At 37.4% G+C, this 24,513-nt stretch overlaps 1 protein-coding gene, 1 non-coding gene and 4 pseudogenes across 3 annotated transcripts; 3 read left to right on the top strand and 3 right to left on the bottom strand.

The window, feature by feature from the left end:
* Window positions 1-5,879: 5,879 nt before the first annotated feature.
* On the bottom strand, window positions 5,880-6,268 carry LOC143595201 (norbelladine synthase pseudogene; annotated as a pseudogene).
* A 1,977-nt stretch (window positions 6,269-8,245) lies between these two features.
* On the bottom strand, window positions 8,246-9,773 carry LOC143595206 (alkane hydroxylase MAH1 pseudogene; annotated as a pseudogene).
* A 2,428-nt stretch (window positions 9,774-12,201) lies between these two features.
* LOC143595209 (AT-hook motif nuclear-localized protein 10-like) lies at window positions 12,202-15,031 on the top strand. Of its 2 annotated transcripts, XM_077074296.1 has the most exons (6): window positions 12,202-12,266; window positions 12,451-12,895; window positions 13,438-13,490; window positions 13,581-13,712; window positions 13,799-13,960; window positions 14,630-15,031. In XM_077074296.1, exons 2-6 carry the CDS (start codon window positions 12,460-12,462, stop codon window positions 14,855-14,857), a joined length of 1,011 nt encoding a protein of 336 aa, XP_076930411.1. In that variant the 5' UTR covers window positions 12,202-12,266; window positions 12,451-12,459; the 3' UTR covers window positions 14,858-15,031. The 2 variants fall into 2 exon arrangements, with proteins under 2 accessions (XP_076930411.1, XP_076930412.1); XM_077074297.1 differs by lacking the exon at window positions 12,202-12,266 and having other exon boundaries at window positions 12,379-12,895.
* Window positions 15,032-16,301: 1,270 nt separating this feature from the next.
* Window positions 16,302-19,387, top strand: LOC143595205 (putative pentatricopeptide repeat-containing protein At3g11460, mitochondrial pseudogene; annotated as a pseudogene).
* A 2,718-nt stretch (window positions 19,388-22,105) lies between these two features.
* On the top strand, window positions 22,106-23,699 carry LOC143595203 (alkane hydroxylase MAH1 pseudogene; annotated as a pseudogene).
* Window positions 23,700-23,991: 292 nt separating this feature from the next.
* On the bottom strand, window positions 23,992-24,057 carry LOC143595211 (small nucleolar RNA snoR101). Its single transcript, XR_013146484.1, has one exon. It is a non-coding gene; the product is annotated as a small nucleolar RNA snoR101 (small nucleolar RNA).
* Window positions 24,058-24,513: the final 456 nt, after the last annotated feature.

Below are 24,513 nucleotides of genomic sequence, written 5' to 3'. Positions count from 1 at the left end.
AAGACGAGGCCTGCCACGACGTCCAGTGCGACCCCCAGTTCCAACAAATTCTCCAGCTCCAGCCATTAGTATTCTAAAAGGGAAAACACAAACATCATCACTCAATGATCTATTTAGTACAAGGATAGCAAGGCTAACAGGTAATAACAGTGGCCAGCTGTGACTAGCTGATCACGTTGCTTTCCGTGTCCTATACACTTCCCTTTATGAGTCTATTTGTGCTGGTTCTACTTAAGCAGTTAGTCAAATCAAACAATCAATTATTCCTATCCCTGCCGATCACATATCTTTTCTTTCTCATTAACATATATCATTTAATCATACACTTTACCTTTACTGATCTTGCTTGAGCGACACATGGCATTCTTGAACTGGCATCTTCTTTCCTTTCTTACTTAAACCCCATTCTCTGTTCGAGTCTAAGCATGTAGGATGCTTAAATCTCTCGAACTTTGCTCTGATACCAACTTGAAAGGCCCCGGCACCGGTAGCCCTACTTTAGCGTTGGATTTACTCATAAACGCAGTTCTAAATATCAGAGTTAATTAAAACATTCGCGGAATATAAAAGCTTTCATAAAACATTTCGTAACAAAACACGTCTTGTCTTAAAACATCATTTTGTCTTTCAAAATTAACGAACATTAACTTAAACGTCTTGAGTCTTCCGATGCCAGCCTCTTATTCAGTGCCACGTGTCTCCTCAAGCGAGCTGCCTCATCCTACTCACCTGCGTGCATACTAAAAGTCAGCTACGCTGAGTGAGTTCTAGTTAATCGTACGCCATACAATACAACACATACATACATATCCGAAGATACATATCCATACTTCACTAGTTACCCTTCTGTTCTACATACATACTTGCTACCATACATACATACATATCTACAATCACTAACCTCAGTCTACCGAGAGTACGTTCATAGTCCGCCGTCTATACCTGTACTCACGATCGTGAACACGTAAAAGGTTCGCAGTCCTTACCTATGTTCACCATTCATGGTACGTACAAGGTCCGCGGTCCTTCCCTATACCATCATACATCCACAACACGTACAAGGTCCACGGTCCTTCCCTATGTTGCAACCTAATTCATAGCACGTACGAGGTCCGCAGTCCTCCCCTATGCTAAAGCACGTATAAGGTCCACAGTCCTTTCCTGTGCTGACGCCTATCTATATTACGTATAAGGTCCGCAGTCCTTATCTACGTTACGTATAAGGTCCGCAGTCCTTATCTACGTTGGCGTCTATCTCCTATAACACGTATAAGGCCCACCGTCCCTATCTACGTCTACATATATCATCTACATCACGTATAAGGCTCGCAGTCCTTAACTACGCCATCACCTGCCAAGTCTATGTCCAACAGAAGTTAGAGGGATTTGCCATCCTAACTTACTATGTTGAACGTAAAACTCACATACCATTCGTGTACCTGTATACACATACTTCACATATACAATAATTACATTATAGCATAAGAACACTCTAGGCGTTCTTTACATCCTTCATTTAACAACCATACCCCTTGTCGTTACGTGCAATATCCGAAGATCGTTCACGCCCCGACAAGTATTCATTTGTAATATTCATACATCTTCGATATATAATATTCGTACCTTTATTTTTAACCTGACAGTACGCGCAATATCCGAAGATCGTTCGCGTACCGACAAGCAATCATTCATATCCATCACATATATCACATATGGCATACACTTATCACTTAGGATAAATGTATTAACAACACATCGAGTATGCACACAGCCCCGAAAACATAACAAGGAATGGGGCTAGAAACTCACCTGAACTCTGCTTCTTCCTCTGATAGTTGTAAATCCCTTCTTTAACTGTGCTCGGCTGACTGTATAAGTTACACGTATCAATACTCGCCTGATCTAATCTGGTGGCCTAGTATTAGCTTACTTTTACTTATCGTTTTAATCTATTCTCTAATCGAACTTGACTTTAGGCGAAGTTAAACCTCAGGCGAACTTAGCTTTAGGCGAAGTTAAACCTCAGGCGAACTTGGCTTTAGGCGAAGTTGTCATCAGGCGAACTTGGCTTTAGGCGAAGTTGTCATCAGGCGAACTTGGCTTTAGGCGAAGTTGTCATCAGGCGAACTTAGCTTGCAGGCGAAGTTGTCGTCTGCAGCTACTGTTCGTTCTTAAATCCCTTAATCACCTTCGTTTCTTAACCAAATAACTCGATTTAGGTACCCACGGGATCGTCTGACCAGCGCCTACAAACCCCAACCATCAAATCGACCTAACATCGATGTTTAAAGGGTGCGATTTAGGCATATAGGTTACGGGTTCTTTTTATCAATCAATTAACCCATCAAATCATAACCATTTTCAGTAAGATTAGCTTTGTTGGATTCGTTTTACCATACAAACTCAGATCTATCATTTCTCAAATCAACCCGAACCTACACGAACGATTTCTAACTATAAACGTACCTTGAACGAGTCGAACTACGAACACGGTTAAGCCTTGATGTTGTTTTGGTCCGTCACAACGTTCCAGCACCAACAAGCTCGGGTTTTCGCCTTCGGATCTTGGTTCGGGTCGTGTGTGTTTTGGGTGTGTGTGTATGGAATATGTGAGAATGAGGATTAAATGGTGGTTAATGGTATTTATATTTAGGGATCATGGGCTTAAGCCCATGGACTCTCCTTCCTTCTTTCATAACCCAAGTCCATAACCCATATCCATTACCCAACACTAGCCCGACCCATACCAACTCCTACTCTATTTATTTATTTCCCGATAACCCGAGTAAACTTTCTCTCTATTATTAAGTAATATAATTAATATCATTTTGGAAATTTCGGGATGTTACAATTTGTATTTTTAGATATTATTAAGTTTGTTATTGACTCCCACAATTGTAGCCTAAATCAACTCCTTTCCATTAGAGTTTCTGTTGTAAATGGCTTATTTAAGAAGCCTTGTATTTGCAATGTAAATCAAGCTTTTCACAATATTCAATAAACCTTTATATGGTATTAAGAGCTTCTACACTCAAACGAGTCACGATCCTCCTGTCAATTTTTTCACCATGGCATCAACCCCAATCATCCAAATCACCGCATCCGTTAATATTACCACCATACTCACTAATGATAACTTTACCGTCTGGCGTAAAGTAGTATACTCCACCTTAATCGGGATGGATTTGGTTCACTTCGTCACCGGATCAAAACCCATTCCGGCGGAATTCCTAGACGCCGAAGGTACAAAACCAAACCCAGAATTTTACCCCTGGTACCGTCAAGATCAAGTAATTCTAGCAGCCCTTCTCGGCAGTTGCTCGCCAACAATTCAGCCAATAATTGCTCCGCAGACACCTCGCGTGACGCCTGGATTCTCTTAACAACCAGCTTTGCACACTCGTCTCGGTCTAGAATCATATCTCTCAATACCAAGCTTGTTTCCAATCCGAAAGGAACTCGTCCGGTAGCCGAATATCTTCGTGAGATGAAGTCGATAGCCGATGAACTTGCTTTGGTTCAAGAACCCATCAAGGATGAAGACCTTATGGTACATATTCTCTGTCAGTTAGGGGATGATTCTAAAAACATAGTAACCTCACTTGGCATGCTTCAGTCCAAAATTACATTCCCAGAACTCTTTGAAAAATTGGTTAATTTTGAAAGAGAACTTACTCTCACATCAGTTCAAACACCAACTATGATGGCAACTGTGAACTACACTAAAAAACAAAACAGGTCCGGATTCAGATCCGGAACTGACCGCCGCAATTATCAAGGAAATTTCACCAAGCAATCTCGCCAACAGTGGTCAAGTGCCTCGTCCTCAAATGGTGGTAATCACGAAAACCGAACCACTATATATTGCCAATATTGTAATTTTGCAGGGCATGAAGCTAAAGAATGTCGGAAACTTGCACGCTTCCTTCGGGAAAACCAAGTCCTCACAGGAAATTCAATGACCCAAAACAAGGCTCCACCAACCGCTAATGTCACCACTTCTTCGTATATGTTTGACACCGGCGCTTCCCATCATATCGACCCGGATCATTCCTCGCTCCACTCTCTCTCTCTGAATATGGTGGACTCGATGAGATCCTTCTTGGCAATGGTAACACTCTTTCCATTACTCATATTGGTCAAACATATCTACGAACGTCCAAAGGCACACTTTCGTTAAAGGACGTTCTATGTGTTCCATAATTTAAAAATAAACTCATTTCTATTGCAAAATTGTGTAAGACTAATCATGTTTCTGTGGAATTTTTTCCAACTCATTTTTTTTGTCAAGGATCTTCGAACGGGGGCACGTCTAATGCGGGGCAAGAATTACCTTGATCTCTACTATGCTAAACTTCCATCATCCGCTACCTTAACTCTAAGTTTTTCAATCACACTACCCTTCACCCGCTACCTGTCCCCGTCGAACCGACCACTCCCGCACAGGCTATGAAAGATCTCGAGTGGCGCAAAGCAATGGATAACGAGTTCAATGCGCTTTTAAAAAATGCCACGTGGGAACTTGTCCCTCCGTCACAACACAAACCAATAGGATGCAAGTGGATATTCCGTATTAAACGACGTCCAGATGGGTCAATTGACAAATATAAAGCCCGTCTTGTGGCGAAGGGATTCCTTCAAGAACATGGCAAAGACTATTTTGAAACATTTAGTCCGGTCACTAAACCCGTCACCATTCGCACGGTGCTTGCGATTGCCCTGTCTCAAAATTGGTTGATTCGTCAACTTGATGTAAATAACGCCTTTTTGCATGGTACCTTGCATGAGGACGTCTACATGACTCAACCACCGGGGTATCTTCATCCTGACTTTCCCACTCATCTTTGTCGCCTTCGAAAATCCCTATACGGTCTAAAACAAGCACCTCGTGCTTGGTATTTAGAACTTGCCACCTTTCTTCTCACACTTGGATTCAAAAAATCATTAGCTGACCCATCATTATTTATCTATAATCAAGGTGGAAATGTGGTCTATTTTTTGGTTTATTTTGACGACATTGTTTTGACCGGTAACAACAATTATTTTGTCAACCAGGTCATTCATGATTTATCCGTAAAATTCTCAATTAAAGACCTTGGCAGGTTACATCATTTTCTTGGGATGGAAGCTATCTTCAGCGTTAAAACGGGTCCTAAGGTATCTCAAAGGTACTCTTCACGATGGGTTATTTCTTAATCGTGGTTCTCCGCTCGACCTACGAGCTTTCACGGACTCAGATTGGGGTGGAATTGCTAATGGGGGGCGTTCCACAACTGCGTATATTGTCTATCTCGGGTCCAACATTCTCTCATGGCGATCGGCTCGTCAAAAGTCGGTCTCCCGTTCATCAACCGAAGCCGAGTATAAGGCATTAGCAAATGGTGCAGCTGAACTTTCTTGGGTCCAGAATCTACTGTCTGAACTTGGCCTATCTATGCCAAAATCCCCTATATTATTTTGCGACAATGCGGGAGCCACTTACTTATGTGCAAATCCGGTTTACCACTCACGTATGAAACATGTGGCTCTAGACTATCATTTTGTTCGCGAAAAAATAGCAAATGGTTCCTTAAGGGTACAACATATACACTCAGCGGATCAACTAGCGGATGTTCTTACAAAACCGTTGAGCCGAGGACCTTTCTGTAGATTATGGTCCAAGATTGGAGTCTCCGATGGATCCTCCATCTTGCGGGGGCATATTAAGGATAATCATAATTAAGTATTTTCCATGTATATTTCATTTGTATTTTTAGATATTATGTTATTGACTCCCACAATTGTAGCCTAGATCAACTCCTTTCCATTAGAGTTTATGTTGTAAATGGCTTATTTAAGAAGCCTTGTATTTGCAATGTAAATCAAGATTTTCACAATATTCAATAAACCTTTATAAATCCGAGTTCAAGATACCCTCCTTCATTTATCTCAACTTCTTTAACCCTCTTTTCATGATCAACCTTAGTAAATCTTTCCTTATATGCAGGTACAATCAACACATCTAATGTTTTCAAATAAAAAAAAAGCATGTTAAAGATATCTAGAGACATGCATAAGTTAAACCGAAAAATGATTAATTACCAGAAAGAGGCGTAACTTTGATGACAGTGTCTACACCACCGTCTCCTTCCAAGATGTCGATGCCAAAAAGATGACCAAGTTCTGATCGGATGATCATTGCGAGCTTTAACGTGCTGTAAACGTCCCAAGCTTTGCTTATCGTCGTCTTCACTTCCATTTCCTTTGATACATTAGTGAACATTTTCATGTGCGATATATATAAACCTTTTGTTTTCTGACTTATCTGCTAGTGATAAAACTTGAATATATGATGCATGCTTGTGTTGGTATGGATATATTTATACACCCATGTTTTGAGTACTGTTGTTAATTAACTAACCTCTTGACTAGTTGACGAAAACAGACTTAATAGTGATGCTTAGCCGGCTATTTTGGAACAACCATTTTTCTTCAGTCTTCACACTATTATTTTTTTCCTAATTTTGTTTGCATTGACTTATGACACGTGTTTTTTGGAGGTACTAGTATTCAACTAATTTGAAGAATACGTCTAAAGTAAATAGCTTATATTTTATAAACATACTTAAATATACTCAATTGTTATAAAATACTGCTAGCATTTGTAAGAAAAAGGTTTTCTTAATTTTGTCCTAATGAAAAAATTAAATCATTTTAAATATATGTTTAAATTTACCCAAGTTTTAATTATTAATTTTTTCTACGTATACTTGTGCACATGATCAATCTTAGTACGTATTAAGGTAGGATATCGAATCATGAGTATACTAATTGTTCGGACTTGCTTGTTGCCCTGATAGGCAGTGATAGCCTTGAACATGTGTTTCGAATTTGGAAAATGTTTACCAAGACAAAAGTAATGGAATTGGTACCAGGTATTGAACACGAACATTAATATTATTATTGAGAAACTTCACAAAACTCAATTACAATATCTAAACTCCAAAACACGGGTATTTATAATCTAACCTATCACGTTTAGACTACAACTAGGATTGCTAAATAATATGACATAATAATTATACTAACAACTAAATCTAAGCACATTTAATTGTTTATAATGTTTATAATTATCAACTCCTTAAATCTTGTTACTTAGCCTTGCACGCCAAATAACGCTCTTAAACTGAAATTCCCAACAAAAACTTATCATAATGGCAGAGTGGATTGTGTTTCATGCGGGTTTTAAGTGGCTACACGAACACAAACCGTTTCATTGAAGAGTATAAAACGTTTCTCCATAAGCGTTGGTTATAAATTTGATTAGATTATGTGAGACTTTAATCAGGATAAATTTTTTGGTATAATTAGTTTTTTAATAAAATGGGTTGAGAATGATTATCGGTTCAAAACCAGATCAACGCAATATATAACCCGAGAAACAAAAGTTATGGAATGTTTATATGTATATAAAAAAAATGGATGTAACCAAGTACTATAGTCTATATAAACTGTTTTGGAAGCTAACCAAGTATTGAACAATCGGGTTTAAGAACAAGAAAGTTATGTCCATCAATGAGATACGTACGTTTAATATAAAAGAAATGTTTTGAAATTAATAAAAAAAACTCAGAAGCCATCGGCATATAAGTTATTATAGCCACCTTTTGTCTCGAACGTCTTTTGCATGACAAACTTGAACGTGGAAACACCCATTCCGAAGGGATGATTATTTTTTATTATTATTCTTTTTTGGGTTTTAGAAGATTGAATAAAATATATGGCTCTGGGATATATATAAACAAGTTGATCTGGTCAAACTCAAGGATTTGAGTCTTGAGATTGACTATATTAATTTTTTGGGTTTTCTTCGTAGCGAATACATAAAAATCAAAAAACTTTATGCCTATCACAACACGCGTTTGTGAGACGTAGCTAGTTTTACATATATCAAAAAACTTTATGCCTGTCAAAACGCGCGGTTGAAGCTTAAAGATGGCTGATTATATGGTTGCTCTCTATGACGGTAACATTAGCACAAATTAATAATTCATTCATATATATATAAACGTCTTACATTACTCATTCCCATAACATTAGAGTTCAGGCCATTGTAGCTTTTTATATTACAAGAATACTTATATACTACTTCCATGCATTTATATTTTAGCTCGATGTTCTTTAGCATCTTATTACGAAATATCATTGTGCTCATAAGCACAAAATAGAACAACACAAACTCAAAATAGATCTTTAACTTTCTTGTTCAGTTCATTTCGATTCGTTTAGTGAATCTCACCTTGAGACCATGCTTCATATGTAGTATAATAGCATTCGTCGGGACAACGTGATGACCTTCCACTAGATCTATGTGATAATGATATACGATTGCAGTTGCCACCATCTTCACCTGAGATAAAGCCATCTCCTTGCCCACGCAAGTCCTCGGACCAGCACCAAATGCAACAAACTTGTAAGATGGCTCATGTGTGATTCCTCCTTGTTTAGTAACCCACCTTTCGGGCTTAAACTCCATGCAGTCGTCACCCCATATCGATTTCATCCGTCCCATGGTATATAATGGTAGAACAATTTTGGTGTTTTGGTTAACTTTGTGGCCGCTTGGAAGGTTATCGGGTTCTAGTGGAACTTTAAGATTAAATGGAACCGGAGGAAAAAGCCTTAAAGATTCGCATAAAGCACCATGAAGGTAAACCATATTACCTAGCTCTTTGACATTCCATATCTTGCCCCCTTTGACATCCAAATGTTTGTGAATCTCTTCAAGAATCTTATGTTCAACTATTGGGGCTTTTGTATTATTATAAAAGAACCAAGAAAGCGCGCTGCTGATGGTATCTTTTACAGCAACTATCAGATCTAATAAGATGTCTCTTAGAAATTGTGTGGGATTGACAGAAGTGCCATTTTGAGCTTCCATTTCTCTCATGAGAGCTATGATTAATATGAACTTTTCATCTTGGTGTTCACGGTTCATGTTATTGTGCTCGTTTTGTTTTTGTGCAACACATTTGTATATGAATTGATCAAGGATTATCCGTGCTTCACTAAACTTCTTCTCTTTCCCTATTCCAAGAAATTCTTGCAGTTTCCAAAGGCATGGAGGCGTAAGGTGCCGATACAAGAGGGCTTCTTCGACATCCAACAAGGCCTTCTGACACACGATATGAGGAAAATCTACTGACAAACTTCCAGGGTCATCATCGAATAGCACTGTGCATATGGTGTCAAATGTGAATCTCTGGAATATATCCTGCAAATCCATCTGTGCTCCATGTCCGCAAATGGAGTCTAGCACGGGTAGAAGCCCCTTTTCGACTTTGTTCCAGAGGATTGTTTTCAACATATTCTGAAATCCCGCTTGTTTGAGTACAGACATGGTGATCTTACGGTTGATCTCCCATAACTCACCTTCTGACTTGAGGATTCCATCTCCTAGAACATCAAAGATCTTACGAAACGCGTCACCTTTTGGGTAGTTTCTGAAGTTTTTGCTAAGAATGTGGTTGATGTCTAGCGGATTTGTGGTAAAGAGCATGTCCATATGAGCAAAGAAAGGGCCTCTCCACATGAATGTACCACATGTGTGCATTGCAACTTCGATCATGTAGTCATGAAGTCTGTGGATATTGGCAAGGATCCCCGGTATCATGCCAAGAACAGGCCAATTGGTAGGGAATAGTAGTTTGTTTTTGAGATTAATATATACACCTTACAAACAACAAGAGAATAAAAACTAAATAGATAATGGTGGTGTATTCAAGGGAAGCCATGAACAGAAAGGTTTAAGATAAGGAGAGTGTATGTTTGATAGTATCATTGTAATATGCTTGAAGCTCCTTTATGTAGGCACTCGCCGCGCTCCTTTATGGGAAGAAAATTAAAAAGGCAGTTACTATAATAAAGCAAATATATTTAGTGTTTATAATTACAAATTTGTAATAAGTATATTGGCGAGATCATGTGCGAATAAAGTGTCTTATTATAATCTAGAACTAAATCCATGTTTTAGCGTTTAATACTATGTGAAACATGTTACTTTGAGCATTCTTATATGTAGTGAATTAGCTTGGTATGTTTCATTGCGAGTTACATGAGTTAAACCTATCGTATCTAAACATGACTGTGACAGCTTAGTTTAATGCAAAATGTTTAAATCTCCATATAGGACATCAAATAACATTTACATCGTAAATACATACGTAAACTAAGATCGAAAATCATGTACGTAAATGGGTAACTATATTATGTGTATAGTTGAAGACTATTGCAATGCAAATTGCAAAGTTGTAGCATTTGTAGACTAGTACTCTAATATGTTAACATCAAATTAATAATTTTAGCTCTTTCATATTGACAAATTGCAAAGTTGTATCATTTACAATGGTTTTCCATGTTTACTAATACCTATTGCTCTATATTGACCATAACTTTTCATGAATTTTCATTTCATTATTATGTGGGGGGGGGGGGGGGGGGGGGGTCTCTTGTCTTTAATACAAAATTTATTGTGGTTGATAAGTCAGTTGATAGTTACCTAAGTAGTGTTAATCATTAAACTGTTGCAAAAGTCCAGTCCTACCAAGTTCATGATCAGTCTTGTCTAACCATAGTTTAAAACTGAAGTGTGGTAATGAATTAAGATTTAATCTAGTATGTCGGTCCTAAACCAATCCTATATGAACATGCTTCTTAGGGTGGTGCTCAACCGCGTCTCGGGACCAATCTCAAAGATAATTACTTGACGATGTGTCGATGTGCACATGTCATAGGAAATTCCCATTTTGGGTAAGTGTAGTGCTTACGTTCAGTGGCGAAGCTTGGACTGAGGCACCAGGGGGGGAGCTCAAAATGTATTTAAAAAAAATCACAAACGAGGGGGGACCGAGCTCAAATTTTCGGCCGAAAAAGGCTAAACTTACACTACGTATAAAAATTTTCGGCCGAAGACGGGTAAATTTACACTAATACGCACAAAACAGGGGGCCGGGGCCACCCCGGGCCTCAATGAAGCTTCGTCAATGCTTACGTTCTTATTAGACTGGAATACTTGGATTAGTATAATTTGCAGTATTATTTGTTTGCTGCATGTTGCTAATGAGTTTTAACAAAGTTGCAGCCGAAAAGATGGTATATGAAGTTCTGAGGTTCATCCATTTAACTTCTCAAATTTATTGTTTTAACGTGCATGCTAAACATAGTACCCCTTTTGATTTGGTGACTTCAGTGATATGATTATGCACTTCGATTACCCAATGTGGGTTATGATTGTTTTCTTGTTAATATTTAGTATTAAATAAATTTAAAAAACGGTTGAGCGAAAACTAGTGGTTATCTAAGTACCAATACCTTTACGCTGTGAGCCAGACAGTAGTAATATTAATTTTTTTGGTTCCGGTTTCAAGGTGTAGCCTAATTATCTCAAGGTGTTTGTTAAGGTGGAGTCATTCCCTAACGATGAGTGTTCAAGTCACTTAATGGTGTAATAATTTGCTGTTCAAAAAAGACATCATGGGAGAAAACATCGTAGTTACTTTAAGAAGTTTTAGGCGGTTGGATGAAGTCAAATTGTACGAATCTGACTTGCATTCTAAGATGTTTTCATGCTACCTCGGGCTTAAAAGTCAATTTTCACAAAGGTCAGGTGTACAGACTAAATTGATTTTCTCATTAACACTTTGGATTTTATGAAGATCCAAAAAATATGGTGTTTAATAACACTTGTATTACGGTTGCTAAAATGATGAGGGTTATGATGGTTGTTCTTCTATGTTAAAAACCACACCAAACTACCGAATTTGTAGTTCAAGAAAAAGATAGATTTGCTTATGTTTAGTCTCTTTCCTTGTTTTGGTTTTTCCTTTTATTTGTACGTTTTTTTTTTCGATCTAGCTTCTTACTACCTGTCTTTAGAAAATTAGAAACTTTGTATAACAGAAGTCAAGAAAAAATGGATATATTTGAATTTAAGAGACCCTAATAATAATAATAATAATAAGGGAAAAGAACGTCTATAAAACAGAAGTCAAGAAAAAGTGGATATATTTAAATTTCAGAGACCCTAATAATAATAATAATAATAATTTTGAAACAGCTAATAATAATAATAAAAATAATGATAAAAATAATAATGATAATTAATAATAATAATAATAATAATAAATTAATAAAAATAATAATAATAAAATGCCTGCAAACCCTTGAAATTGCTTCTTCTTTCTTGTTCTTCGTAAATCAATCGCTCCATTAATCCTGATATTTAATCGGTAAGAATTATTTCATGTTTTCCCCAATTTTTTTTACATTTATTTTACCCCCTTTTTATTTCAATTTATTTTCGCTTGATTTATTCAAAAAACAAGCTTCAATCTTGAATTTGTTGTTATTAGGGTTTTATTAAGGTTTGCTAGCCACTTTAATTGAGGTTAAATTCGTAATTTCATTTCTCAGTTAATCCAAATGAACGGATCTGAATCAGGAGGAATATTCCGGCAACCAATGCCGCCGGTAACCTCTCCGCCGCCGGCCAATAGGTACCCTCCCGGCGTCACCGGCGTTTACGGCGGTGGTGGCGGTGGTAGTGGTGATGGTATAGGGTTCCGGCAGAATATTAATATTAACGAGCACGGTTCGGGCGAAACGATAATGAAAAGGAGGGGGAGGCCGAGGAAGTACGGGCTGGGCGGGTCTATGTCGCCTCCAGGTGTTAGTGCGAATTCGTTGAATGGTGGGTTTGAAATGCAAAGGTCACGTTCGGATGCGGTTCCGGTTCCGCCTATTGCGGTGGCGCCGGTTAGTTCGGTTCCGATGGAGGACGGGCTTGGATCGGTGAAGAGGATGAGAGGTAGACCTCCGGGTTCGTTAAACAAGAAACGTAAACGAGAAACATATGTAGGTAATTGAATTGCTAATCCCTGCTTTTTAGTTACGGTTTTAAGGATGATTTTGCTTATAAAGTTGGAATCTTTTGTCGGTAATTTATGCTTTCGGGTAAAAAAATGTTTATGTAAAGATTTTGGTGGTAATTTAGATTCCAATTCCGTTATATTATTTCAAATTCAGTGAACAAAAGCGGGCTTGAGTGTTATTGTTTGACTTGACTATATGCAATGTTTATCATCTATTCTGATATGTGTTTGGGTCACATTTAGGTGACTTATGTTTTGTAGTTGATTGCAGCATACGGAGTATTTTATAACATTTAGTTCAACTTACATGTCTGGTTTAACACATCAAGAATTGGTATATCATTACTAAAAAATCGTTATTAGTTATAGAGTTTGATATTAATATAGTTTTGCATAATGTAGTTGTTGTCACTTATGTTGCTATTATGATTTATGTGGAGCATGATAGTGAATCATCAATTACTGAAAAAATAGGCAACAAAAATTGATATTATTTATCTTATATTAATGAAAAAGCTTATTATTGTAGGAGCGGCTGGACTCGGTTACACTCCGCATATCATTATGGTGCAGCCTGGAGAGGTTAGATTTTATTCAAAGTTTACACTAATCAATTATCTGCAGTTTAAAGTTTCTTGAATAACCATGTTTCAAATTCTATGTTTTTTTCAGGATGTTTTTAACAAGATCATGTCATTTTCTCAGACTGGACCAAGGGCAGTATGCGTCATGTCTGGGACAGGCGTTGTTAATAATGTAACACTTCGCCAGGCTGCAATTTCAGGTGGAACCGCAACATATGAGGTGTGTCTGATTTTTATGTCTAATTTTTGTTTGGTGACATAATGTGCAAAATCTGATAGGCTGATAATATCTTTTAAATTATCCAGGGGAGATTTGACATATTGTCACTTTCGGGTTCGTTTGTGCCAACAGAGGTGCACGGTCAGCGCACCCGGACGGGTGGACTAAGCATCACGTTGTCGGGATCAGGTGATCAGGTTTTTGGTGGTGTTGTAGCTGGACTCTTGACTGCTGCAAGTCCTGTTCAGGTATTCCCTTATTTCTTAACTGTTTTTTATGTGTTAACAAAGTCAACATGGTCAAAGTTTGGAAGTGTTGGCTGCCTATTTAGAGGTGTAAACAAGCCAAGCCACTCGTGAGCTGCTTGATATCGCCTCACTAAAGGCTCGAATCGAGCCGAGCTTAATAGAGCACGAGCCTGAGAATAAGCTTGTTTAATAAACGAGCGCAAGTTCGAGCCTATAAATAACCCGAGCTTCACTTATTGAGCTCGAGTTGGCTTGCAATTTTGACGAGCCTGTTGTTTATATAATTATTATATCATGTATTAAATATGTATTTATATCATGTTATATGTAAAAATTATAATTAAAATGTATATAGAAAATTATTAGTTTATTAATAAATATTAAATAGCAAACCGAGCTCGAGCTTAAGCGAGCTCTAGCTCAAGCCTAGTCGAGTTCGGGTTCGTCTCGGCTTGTTTACACCCCCTGGTGCCATGTCATCATTTTGAGCAAGTAACAAGGTCAGATAACCCAAAGCCAAAATCAAAACTTTAAAAGTTGATTGCAAGTAAATTGAGTTTTTTTTTTAATTTTGTTCTGCAGGTTGTTAATAAATTTAGTGTAATGACCATTTTACCCTTTTCTCATGGTGGTGAAGTTTTAACATTTTGTTTAAATCTTGTGCTGCAGGTTGTTGCAGGAACTTTTCTTCCTGAAAACTGTAAAGAACCTCCATCGGCTAACCATGTTAATCCATCGAGTGTCACACCAAAGGTCACACAGGCTAACCACAGCATGGGACCGAGCAGCCCACTGTCTCATGGGACCCTGAGTGAGTCATCAGGTGGGTCCGAGAGTCCATTGAACAGGGGTAATGAAAGTAGGCCTCGGAATATGGCATGGTTGCCATGGAATTGATCCTTTTTGTAGGTTTTAAGAGTTTATTATGGACTAGTGGTTGAAGGTATTAGTTGTAATTATAGTTTAGCCTTGTGTCATTGTGTGTAACCTTTGACCATACAAATAACATTGTTTTTTTTTTCTTTGTGGGCCTCACTAATGTTGTAGTGATTAACCAAGCAAATACCAAAGAATAAGGTGAACTGAATATGTTTTGTTTGTGTAGTTAACAGACAATAGGATCAACAAAATGTTTGTGTTATGTTGGTGATTTTGCTGCTATCAAGTGTTGTGATGTGATTATATTTGCAAATGAGTTAGGGTTAAAACAGGTCGATTCAGAAAATGGTTATTTTGGTATGGGTCAGAATGAGTGAACTAAGAAAAGGTTTGCTTCTGTGTTCTGATATTTTGGTTTTTTTTGAACTTTGTATTCATTCTTTGTATACGAGGATTAACTAATCGAAGAAACATATTAAGAGGTTGTTTGGTATTCTCTTAATGATTCCATGAAGAAGCTACATAACCGGTTAAAGGTAAAGTGAGTTTTGTTCACTTAAAAGACATCTTAATGGTTAAGGGAGCCACTAAATAGGTAAGTTATAGAGTCATGCCGAATGATTTAGATATTACCTTTAATTTGTAAAGCCTCTTAATAATTTAGCACAAAATTGTCAAACATCCCCTAAGAGCCATTGGCGAAGCTTCATTGTGGCCTGGGGTGGCCCCGGCCCCCTGTTTTTTTGCGTAGTAGTGTAAATTTACCTGTTTTCAGCCGAAAATTTTTATACGTAGTGTAAGTTTAGCCTTTTTCGGCCGAAAATTTGAGACCGGACCCCCTCGTTTGTGAATTTTGTATACATTTTGAGCTCGCCCCCCCCCCCCCCACGGTGCCTCAGTCCAAGCTTCGCCACTGCTAAGAGCAATGTTTTAAAAACCAGTATTTTATTTGTACCGGATTTGGTTCAATAATGGTAAAACTTGTTGAATAGTTTACTCTTTAGTTTTATATAAATACAACTCCAACTTAAAAAAATAACCGTTTGCGGCGCAGCTTGTTGCCCGTTTACCTGCCACTTTATTGTAATCGCTTTTTTAAAAATTATTATATATATAAAAAACAGTGATTACCAAAACAATAATAATAATAATAATAATAATAATAATAATAACCATAAAATACATCAATATACATCACACATGAACCAAATATCACATAAATAATAGAAAGTTTGTATTTGCATATGAAACTAATCGATTACAAAAGATGTAAAGAAACCAACTATGGATTTACAAAATAAATACGAGCCGCAATATAATATCAAAAATCTTTCGGTTTTAAAACCAGTTTAAACCGACTTTTGAAAAACCGACGGTATGATATTCTAGCGAACCGTCTCAAAATACTTCAAATAATTTGCAGAAAACCCCCCAAAACACATTCAAATTTCAACAGTCTCTCATGATCACCAGCTTCTCAAACCCATGTCTTCGTCTCTCAATAATCCACTTAACCCATCGCCTATTATCAACTCATCAACAATCATACATGGATTTATCTCAACACTTCTACGAGACCATGAAACAATGCATCAATCTTCACTCCAAACCCTTAGCTCAATCACTCCATTGCCAACTAATCAAAACAGGCTTACACGTTTCAACTTTTATCCAAAACAATCTAATCAACATGTATTCCAGATGCGGGTTGATTGATGAAGCTGCATTGGTGTTTAACATGATTGAGTTCAAAAATGTGTTTAGTTGGAATACAATGGTTGATGGGTTCATGGGTTTTGGCCGGGTTATTGATGCACAGAAAGTGTTCGATGAAATGCCTCAAAGAGATGTTGTGTCGTGGAACTCGATGATGTCGGGTTATTATCGAAATGGGCTTGTTGAGAAGACCGTTGAGGTTTTCGTTTCGATGGTTAGGCGGTTTGAGTGTGTGCCGGATTCGTATTCGTTTAGTTGTGTGATGAAGGCTTGTGGTAGTGTTGGTGATGTTAAGTTGGGTATGCAAGTTCATGGTTTAGCTAAAAAGTTTGAGTTTTTAGGTGATGATTCGGTTGAGTTTTCGATAGTTGATATGTATATAAAGTGTGATAAGCCGGATATCGCTGAATCGGTTTTCTTGAAGATACGAAACCCGAATATGTTTTCGTGGAACTCCATGATTTACGGTTACTCGAAACTATACGGTGCTCAACGTGCCTTGAGATTGTTTGATGAAATGCCTAAACGAGACGTTGTGTCGTGGAACATGATCATTTCAATATTATCTAAGCACGGAAATGTCACGAAAACATTCGAGATGTTTGTCGAGATGTGTCGTCAAGGTTTCCGACCGAATTCGATGACATACGCGAGTGTCTTGAGTGCTTCGACTAGCGTGTGTGATCTTACGTGGGGGGCCCACTTACACGCTCGAATCATTAGACTTCAACAACCCGTTGATGCGTACGTTGGCAGTGGCTTAATCGACTTGTATGCTAAATGTGCACGCTTTGAAAACGCGTGTGAAATATTTAAACAAATAAAAGAACCTAACATAGTATCATGGACTTCGTTAATAGGAGGCGCGGTGCATAGTGGTAACGATGTCGAGTCGTTTTCGTTGTTTAAACAAATGAAAAGCGTACCCGTGGCCTCTGATCTGTTCACTATAGCAACTGTTCTAGGAGTTTGTTGCGCGTTAAAAGATATAAACCTCGGAACCCAAATCCACGCGTATTCAATCCGAATCGGTTTGGACCCGTTAATCCCCGTAGCTAATGCGTTAATCACAATGTATGCTAAATGTAATGACATTCAGAGTGCAGTTAACGCGTATGAATCGATGTCACATAAAGATATTATATCATGGACAACGATGATCACGTCGTTCTCTCAAAGCGGAGACGTTAAAAAAGCTCGAGAATATTTCGATAAAATGCCCGAACGGAACGTGGTATCGTGGAACTCGATGCTAGCAGGTTATGTAAATCATGGGTTTTGGGAAGATGGTTTAAAACTCTATGTGTTAATGAGACAACACGGAATCAAACCCGATTATATTACGTTTGTAAGTTCAATCGGTGCATGTGCAAACGCAGCCGTGTTAAAACTTGGTTCCCAAATCATTTGCCAAGCAGAAAAAATCGGGTTTGGTTCTGATGTTTCGGTTAAAAACAGTATTATAACGATGTATTCGAAATGCGGACGTATTAATGACGCGGAACGAACGTTTGATTTGATAAATACGAAGAATTTGATTTCGTGGAACGCAATGATGGCGGGGTACGCACAAAGCGGTGATGGGAATCGAGTGATAGATACGTTTGAGATAATGCTCGAGTCGGGTATGACTCCGGACCATATAAGTTATGTGTCGGTTCTGTCGGGTTGCAGCCACTCGGGTTTGGTCTCGGAAGGTCGCCATTACTTTGATATGTTGGTTAATGTTCATAATATTGTCCCGACATGCGAGCATTATGCGTGCATGGTGGATTTACTCGGGCGCGCAGGGCTTGTTAAAGACGCGAAAGATTTAATCGATAAAATGCCGATGGAACCGAATGCTGCGGTTTGGGGAGCTTTGCTCGGTGCTTGCAGGTAGGGTGTTCCTTGATTCGGTTGTTCGGTTTATTCGTTATGATTTTTATTCGGTCGTAACTTAAAAACCAAACCCGAAAATAAAACGTACAAAACCCCGAAAATAGCCATAAGTATATACAACTTTAAAAAAAAATGGGTATTCGGTTAAGCAGAATAAACCGAATTAAATTAAGAATTCGGCTTTTGGTTTGGGTTCGGTTCGGTTTAATCAGTTTCTAACCAACTAATGAACACCTCTATTTGCAGGATTCATGACGATTCAACAATGGCGGAAACCGCCTTGAAGAATCTTGTTGAGTTGGATGCAGAAGATTCTGGGAGCTATGTTCTGTTAGCGAATCTTTATACAGATTCCGGGAATCTGGAAAATGTTTCTAGCATAAGACGGGTTATGAAAGATAAAGGAATAAGGAAGAACCCGGGTTGTAGTTGGATTGAAGTGGATAACCGGGTTCATGTTTTTACTGTTAATGATACTAACCATCCTAGGATTAACGATGTTTATAACGCGTTAAAGGATATTATTAGGAAGATAGAAGAGACAGGAATGTATGTTAAGGAAGACGGTTTTGTTAATAAGGATGCCGCGTATCATAGTGAGAAACTCGCGTTGGCGTTTGGGTTGATAAGTTTGCAGGCTTGGATGCCTGTTTATATAATGAAGAATCTGAGAATATGTGATGATTGTCATTTGTTTATGAAGTTGGCGTCGCGGGTTACCTCTAGGGAACTTGTGGTTCGTGATGCGAATCGGTTTCATCATTTTAAGGACGGGTGTTGCTCGTGTCGGGACTATTGGTAATTATTTTTGGTTATCTTGAGTACCTGTTACTGTAAACTCAAGGACCGTCACATGACAGGTCGGGACTCGGGTGGGTCAACCATTTTGGAGGCCTTAGAATAGAACGTGGGCTTTATTTATATTTATTTAATTATTTTAGCTCTTTCTTCTGGGCTTATTTATCCTTTCAAATAACCTAAACTCGTAGTTAGTATTCAAAAATAAAGTAGATTAAGAGCGTCCGTACTTAAGAAGTCTCGTCTGATCGAGTCTCATAAATAAATTATACAGTTAACAAAGTTGACTAAATAGTTTCTTACTCAATAATCTACAAATTTAAGGCATCTAATTATATTATAATCTTTACAAATCATTAAATAATATTATTATAATATATTTATAATTTATGATATAAATCCGTTATAAAAAAGGGTTATTAAAAAATAGTTCTGATCAAGTGTTGTATACCTTAAAATGGTAACTAGCATGCTATTGTCGTAGGTTGTAAAAAAACATTATGCGATACGAGAAAGTGAGGTTGTAGGAATGTATGTAAAGGAATACATAAGAGAATTTAAAAAATAAATAAATAATAATAATAAAGAAAATTTTACAAACCCGAAGAAAAACGTAAAAAAAAAAGTTGGCATTTAAGAGGGGGGGGGACGGAAAAAAGAAAAAAAAAACAAAAATATTAGTAAAAAAAGAGGCAATTGAATTGAAAAGAAAAGCAAAAAAATAAAAAAATAGTAACCGAATAATTTGAAAGAAAGGGTTTTAAAAGAAAACAAGAAAGGATGAAAAAGTTAAATTATAGCATTTCCAACAGCTTCTTTAAATTATGTGAGGTGTTTCTTTGTTTTTTTTTAGTGTCACTAGGTTTAAGAGGTTTAGAGAAAAAAATATTATTGTTTGAGTAATTTGAAAAAACATTTTTCACACACTATAATATTTTAATATTTGTTAAAAGTGGTTGTGAATAAAGAAAAAAAACAATAATAAAAATGTAGTGTTTTTTAGTGTAAATAGAGATGAAGATAAAAAATCTATTATAAATGTTTTAGCTATAGTAATGATTATCTATCATACCCCTTTGTTGAGTGATAAGATAATTAAAGTGTAGAATATGAAGTTAAGGATTCAATATCAATCCCAAGTACAATGTAACATTGTGCCATTGAAAAAATAGTAATGATAATCATTGAATAATTATAGGGTCTTAACACCTATTTAGCAAAAAAATGCATTATGCTATTTTGAACTTTTTTAGAGTACATTATTTCTTTTTCTTGGTACATAACATGTACATCTGTCATGCTCAAACCACCAAAGTCAATTGTTAAACGAGTCATTTCATGTTTGATATTTGTGTTAATCGCGTTGTCTCTAACATGTTAAACACATAAAACATGTTATAACTAGCTTAAATGATAATAATTGTTAAGACCCGTTAATTTGACTTACTAGTTTCTATCATATTTACTTTCTTCCTAGCAATTATATCCAGGGTAATAACTTAGCCTATATATACATTATTATGTAGACATCTTATACTGACTTACCCCATCATAAATAAATAAAAAGTATGCGTCACAAGCTCCTATTAATAGATAAGTTTAATATTTTTATTTGTTAGCTATAATTATCGATTTTCCGTCATCACCATTTAGCTACTTTAATCTAAAAATATATTCTCCAATTACAAAAATGTACATTTAAACTTGACTTGCACCAAGCCACTAGATATTACACATTTTGGCAAATTAACGTTAAGCGGGTTGACATAATAAAACACAACACGGGGCTTTAAATCAATAATAATTTGGATTTGACAGCTAAGCCGAAATGTCTATGGCACCTCCACGTGATCCCAATTCGTCAAGACCTTTCTTCCCGCTGGAGATGGACCCGTAATTCCAATTGTAACTCGAATTATGTTTAAAGTTTGAGCGTCTTCTGCCTTGTTCCTCCTTTGTCCAACTGATCCGAATAAGTGCTTGTCAACTCTTGGATAACCTCCTCATCATAAACATCATGGTATTGCAACTGAGTAGACAAGATCGATTTGCATAATCTAAGTCAGCTATTCATCAATATTTGTTGGTCTTATTCTGATGTGTAATTCTTAATCCAGATCTGTATAAACAACTTTATTCAAAACCAAAACAAACGAATCAACAATTGCAGTTACAGGACTTTCTACAGTAAGTGGTCATAGTCGTGTTGGTAATTTTAGTGTTATCAAGCAATTTTGGTTAGCTGGGATTTACTTGAGACCAAAGGAAAACTAAAACTAAAATAAAGATCGATACAAGTTATCAGGTGTAAACTACACAGTCGTTCATAAAAATTCTTATTTCATATACCAATGAACCCAAGTTCACAATTTAGGGGGTGATGCCCCTTGAGCTTCGGGTTTGTTTCGTGAATGAAATAAGGCCACGCACGAATGATCGTGTACTCCGTACCCAAGTAGTTATTTCTCATTTGGTCTTCAAGTAAATCATGATTATCCAAATATTTCGATAACCACTAAAATCACCAAAATCTCATTGACCCCTATGAAACGAAAAAAAAAAAAAAGTTTTACTTCACCAGCAGTTTTGTAGGCAAAACATTAGGAGTGGAAATTTTAAAACTGTATGTTGTAAATATGTATTCATATTTCTAAAATGCTTCACGCAAACTTTAAATAAACAATATGTTAATTAAAAGAAAGAAGAAAATAAAGATTAATATGTGATATATCATAATGGCAGTTAACCTTTTTGTTTTTTTGTGGAACTAAAAGAGAAGGGGGGGGGTGGGGGGGGGGGGGGGGGGGGGGGGGGTTTAAACGGCTATTTAAAGAACCTGGAGCTTCTTTAGTTGTCACCGCTTGACTACATCCCTCCTGCTTTAAAGAAAATACCTCTTCCCATGGCTCTGCTTGTAAGCCTTACCATTATCTTTTCATTCGTAATCTGCTTTCTAATTGTTTTATACGCACGTCCACGCCATAGTTCTATCTTCCAGAAAAAATGGCCAGTTCTTGGTGGACTACTGGCGGTCATTGTAAATTCCCATAGACTCCATGACCACCTCACTGATGTTCTGGCACGTACTGGTGGTACGTTCTTTTTTAAAGGACCGTGTTAGCCGACATGGATATGCTTTTCACCTCAATTCCTGCAAACATCCATTACATTTTGAGCAAAAATTTCCCTAATTACCCAAAAGGTCACAAACTCCACCAGATCTTGGATATCCTTGGAGAGGAATGACGAGTTCCGATGGTGAGTTGTGGGAGTTCCACCGTAGAACTTTCACGCTCCTCCTAAACCACCCTAACTTTCAGAACCATTTGAAAAAGATTATTTGGGACAAGGTTGTTAAAGGGTTACTGCCGGTACTTGACAACATATCCCAACAAGGGGTGGAGACAGATTTCCAGGATATATTTCAAAGACTTGGGTTTGATATTATATGTAAATTAGTTATTCAATACGACCCCCAAAGCATGTCTCTAGATTTCCCTAACATTCCATGTGAAATGGCTTTATCCGATGCAAAAGAAGCCGTCTTTTGGAGGCATATAATCCCAACAAAATTATGGAAATTGCAACGATTACTTAGAATGGGAAAGGAGAAAAGGTTAAGGAGTGCATGGAAAGTCATTGATCAGTTCACATATAAACACATAGCCAAAAACCAGAAGAATTTTAGTAACATGAATTATGAACCAGAAGACGAAGGTTTTAACTTTTCAACAGCTCTAATGAGAGCGACAAAAGACCAAAGTGGCATGTCTAAGGATCCGAACAAGTTTTTGAGAGACACCTTGTTGAATACCATATTTGCAGGTAGAGATACCACTAAGCATCACACTCTCTTGGTTATTTTATCTTCTTGCCAAAAACCTAATGGCAGAAGATAAGATCCGAGAAGAGCTTGAGACGCAATTACATAGAGAAGTCGGTGGGAAATGCAGCAATGATATTCAAGCATTAGATATGGACAAACTGGTTTACCTTCATGGTGGATTATGTGAAGCGTTAAGGCTTTTCCCTCCAGGTCCGTTTCAACACAAAAGTCCAGCACAACCTGATATACTTCCAAGCGGCCATAAAGTCGATCCTAACACCAGAATCATTCTATGCTTTTATACCATGGAAGAATGGAATCGATATGGGGAAAGGATTGTTTAGAATTCAAGCCCGAAAGGTGCTTGAACCAGGCGGTGGGATCAAACACCAAGCGTCTTATAAGTTCCCGGCGTTTAATGCTGGTCCTAGAACTTGTTTGGGTAAGAAAATGAGTTTCACTCAGATGAAGATAGTGGCTGCTACAATCATATACCATTACCATGTGGAGCTTGTCGAAGGCCACCCAGTATTACCGGGTGCTAGTATTGTGCTCCAAATGAAGAATGGTTTGAAAGTGAGAGTAACTAAAAGAAGTGAAGTTTGACTTGTGAGCTTAATAATAATAAAGACCTTTAGGGCATGTAATCGCAAAGAAAATGTAGTAAAAATGAATAACTAATGGTTAACATACAAATTTCAAAATACACCTTACAATGATAAAATGAATTTATTAACAGAAAACGGCGGCACCAAATTATTTTTGAAAATCATTAACAATTAAAACAAGACGGCTGCATTTATATTGTTTATATCAATATCAATCAAAAATAAAAAGTGTTACATTTTCTTTGAGGCAAAGAAAGTAATATACATTTTAAAACAACTTTAGCACAAATTCCCATTTCCATAAAGGCAGGTGCAGCATAAGTAGCATCAGCAAAATAAAATTTGTCAACAGTACTTACCTGTTAATATTCAGAGATCAAGTGTAAGCCATCATTTGCAATATGTTGCACCATATCCCCTTTTCATACTTGACAATGTTTTTAAAAAATAGACCGAAAATAGACACAAAAACCAATAAAGAAACCACTGCTATAAGGTTGTAACTTGTAAGGCTATGTGTAGTGGAGGGCAATAAAATGGGCGTTTTGCGCCATGTGGCGCCCAGTCAGCAAAGATTGGTTTTTGTTTTTGGGGTGTAATGGTGTTGTAGCCCAATATATATACACATACACACACACACACACATATATATATACCACACACAATCCATTATAATAAAAATAAAATCAAAAGGGAAGAACGGCGACAAATACCCCCCCCCCCATCGCCCCACAATTCGCCGGGGGGGGGGGGGGGGGGCGCGTTGTTCTCGCCGGAGTTCGCCCAAAATCGCCCCAAGACCACGCCCACTACGGGTGGCATAAATGAACCGAACATTCAGCACA

The sequence above is a fragment of the Bidens hawaiensis genome, unplaced genomic scaffold (assembly GCF_021521415.1).
Source record: "Bidens hawaiensis isolate Kalapana, Puna unplaced genomic scaffold, B.hawaiensis_p1.1 tig00044792_1, whole genome shotgun sequence".
In the NCBI taxonomy this organism is placed as follows: domain Eukaryota; kingdom Viridiplantae; phylum Streptophyta; class Magnoliopsida; order Asterales; family Asteraceae; genus Bidens; species Bidens hawaiensis.
Note: the sequence above shows the minus strand (reverse complement) of the source record. Positions and strands in the feature narration are given on the sequence as shown.

Coding starts and splice junctions, on each gene's coding strand:
- LOC143595209 (XM_077074296.1), top strand. CDS start 12,460: ATGAACGGATCTGAATCAGGAGGAATATTCCGGCAACCAATGCCGCCG. Junction 12,896..13,437: donor TAAACGAGAAACATATGTAG/GTAATTGAATTG, acceptor TTATTATTGTAG/GAGCGGCTGGACTCGGTTAC. Junction 13,491..13,580: donor TTATGGTGCAGCCTGGAGAG/GTTAGATTTTAT, acceptor TGTTTTTTTCAG/GATGTTTTTAACAAGATCAT.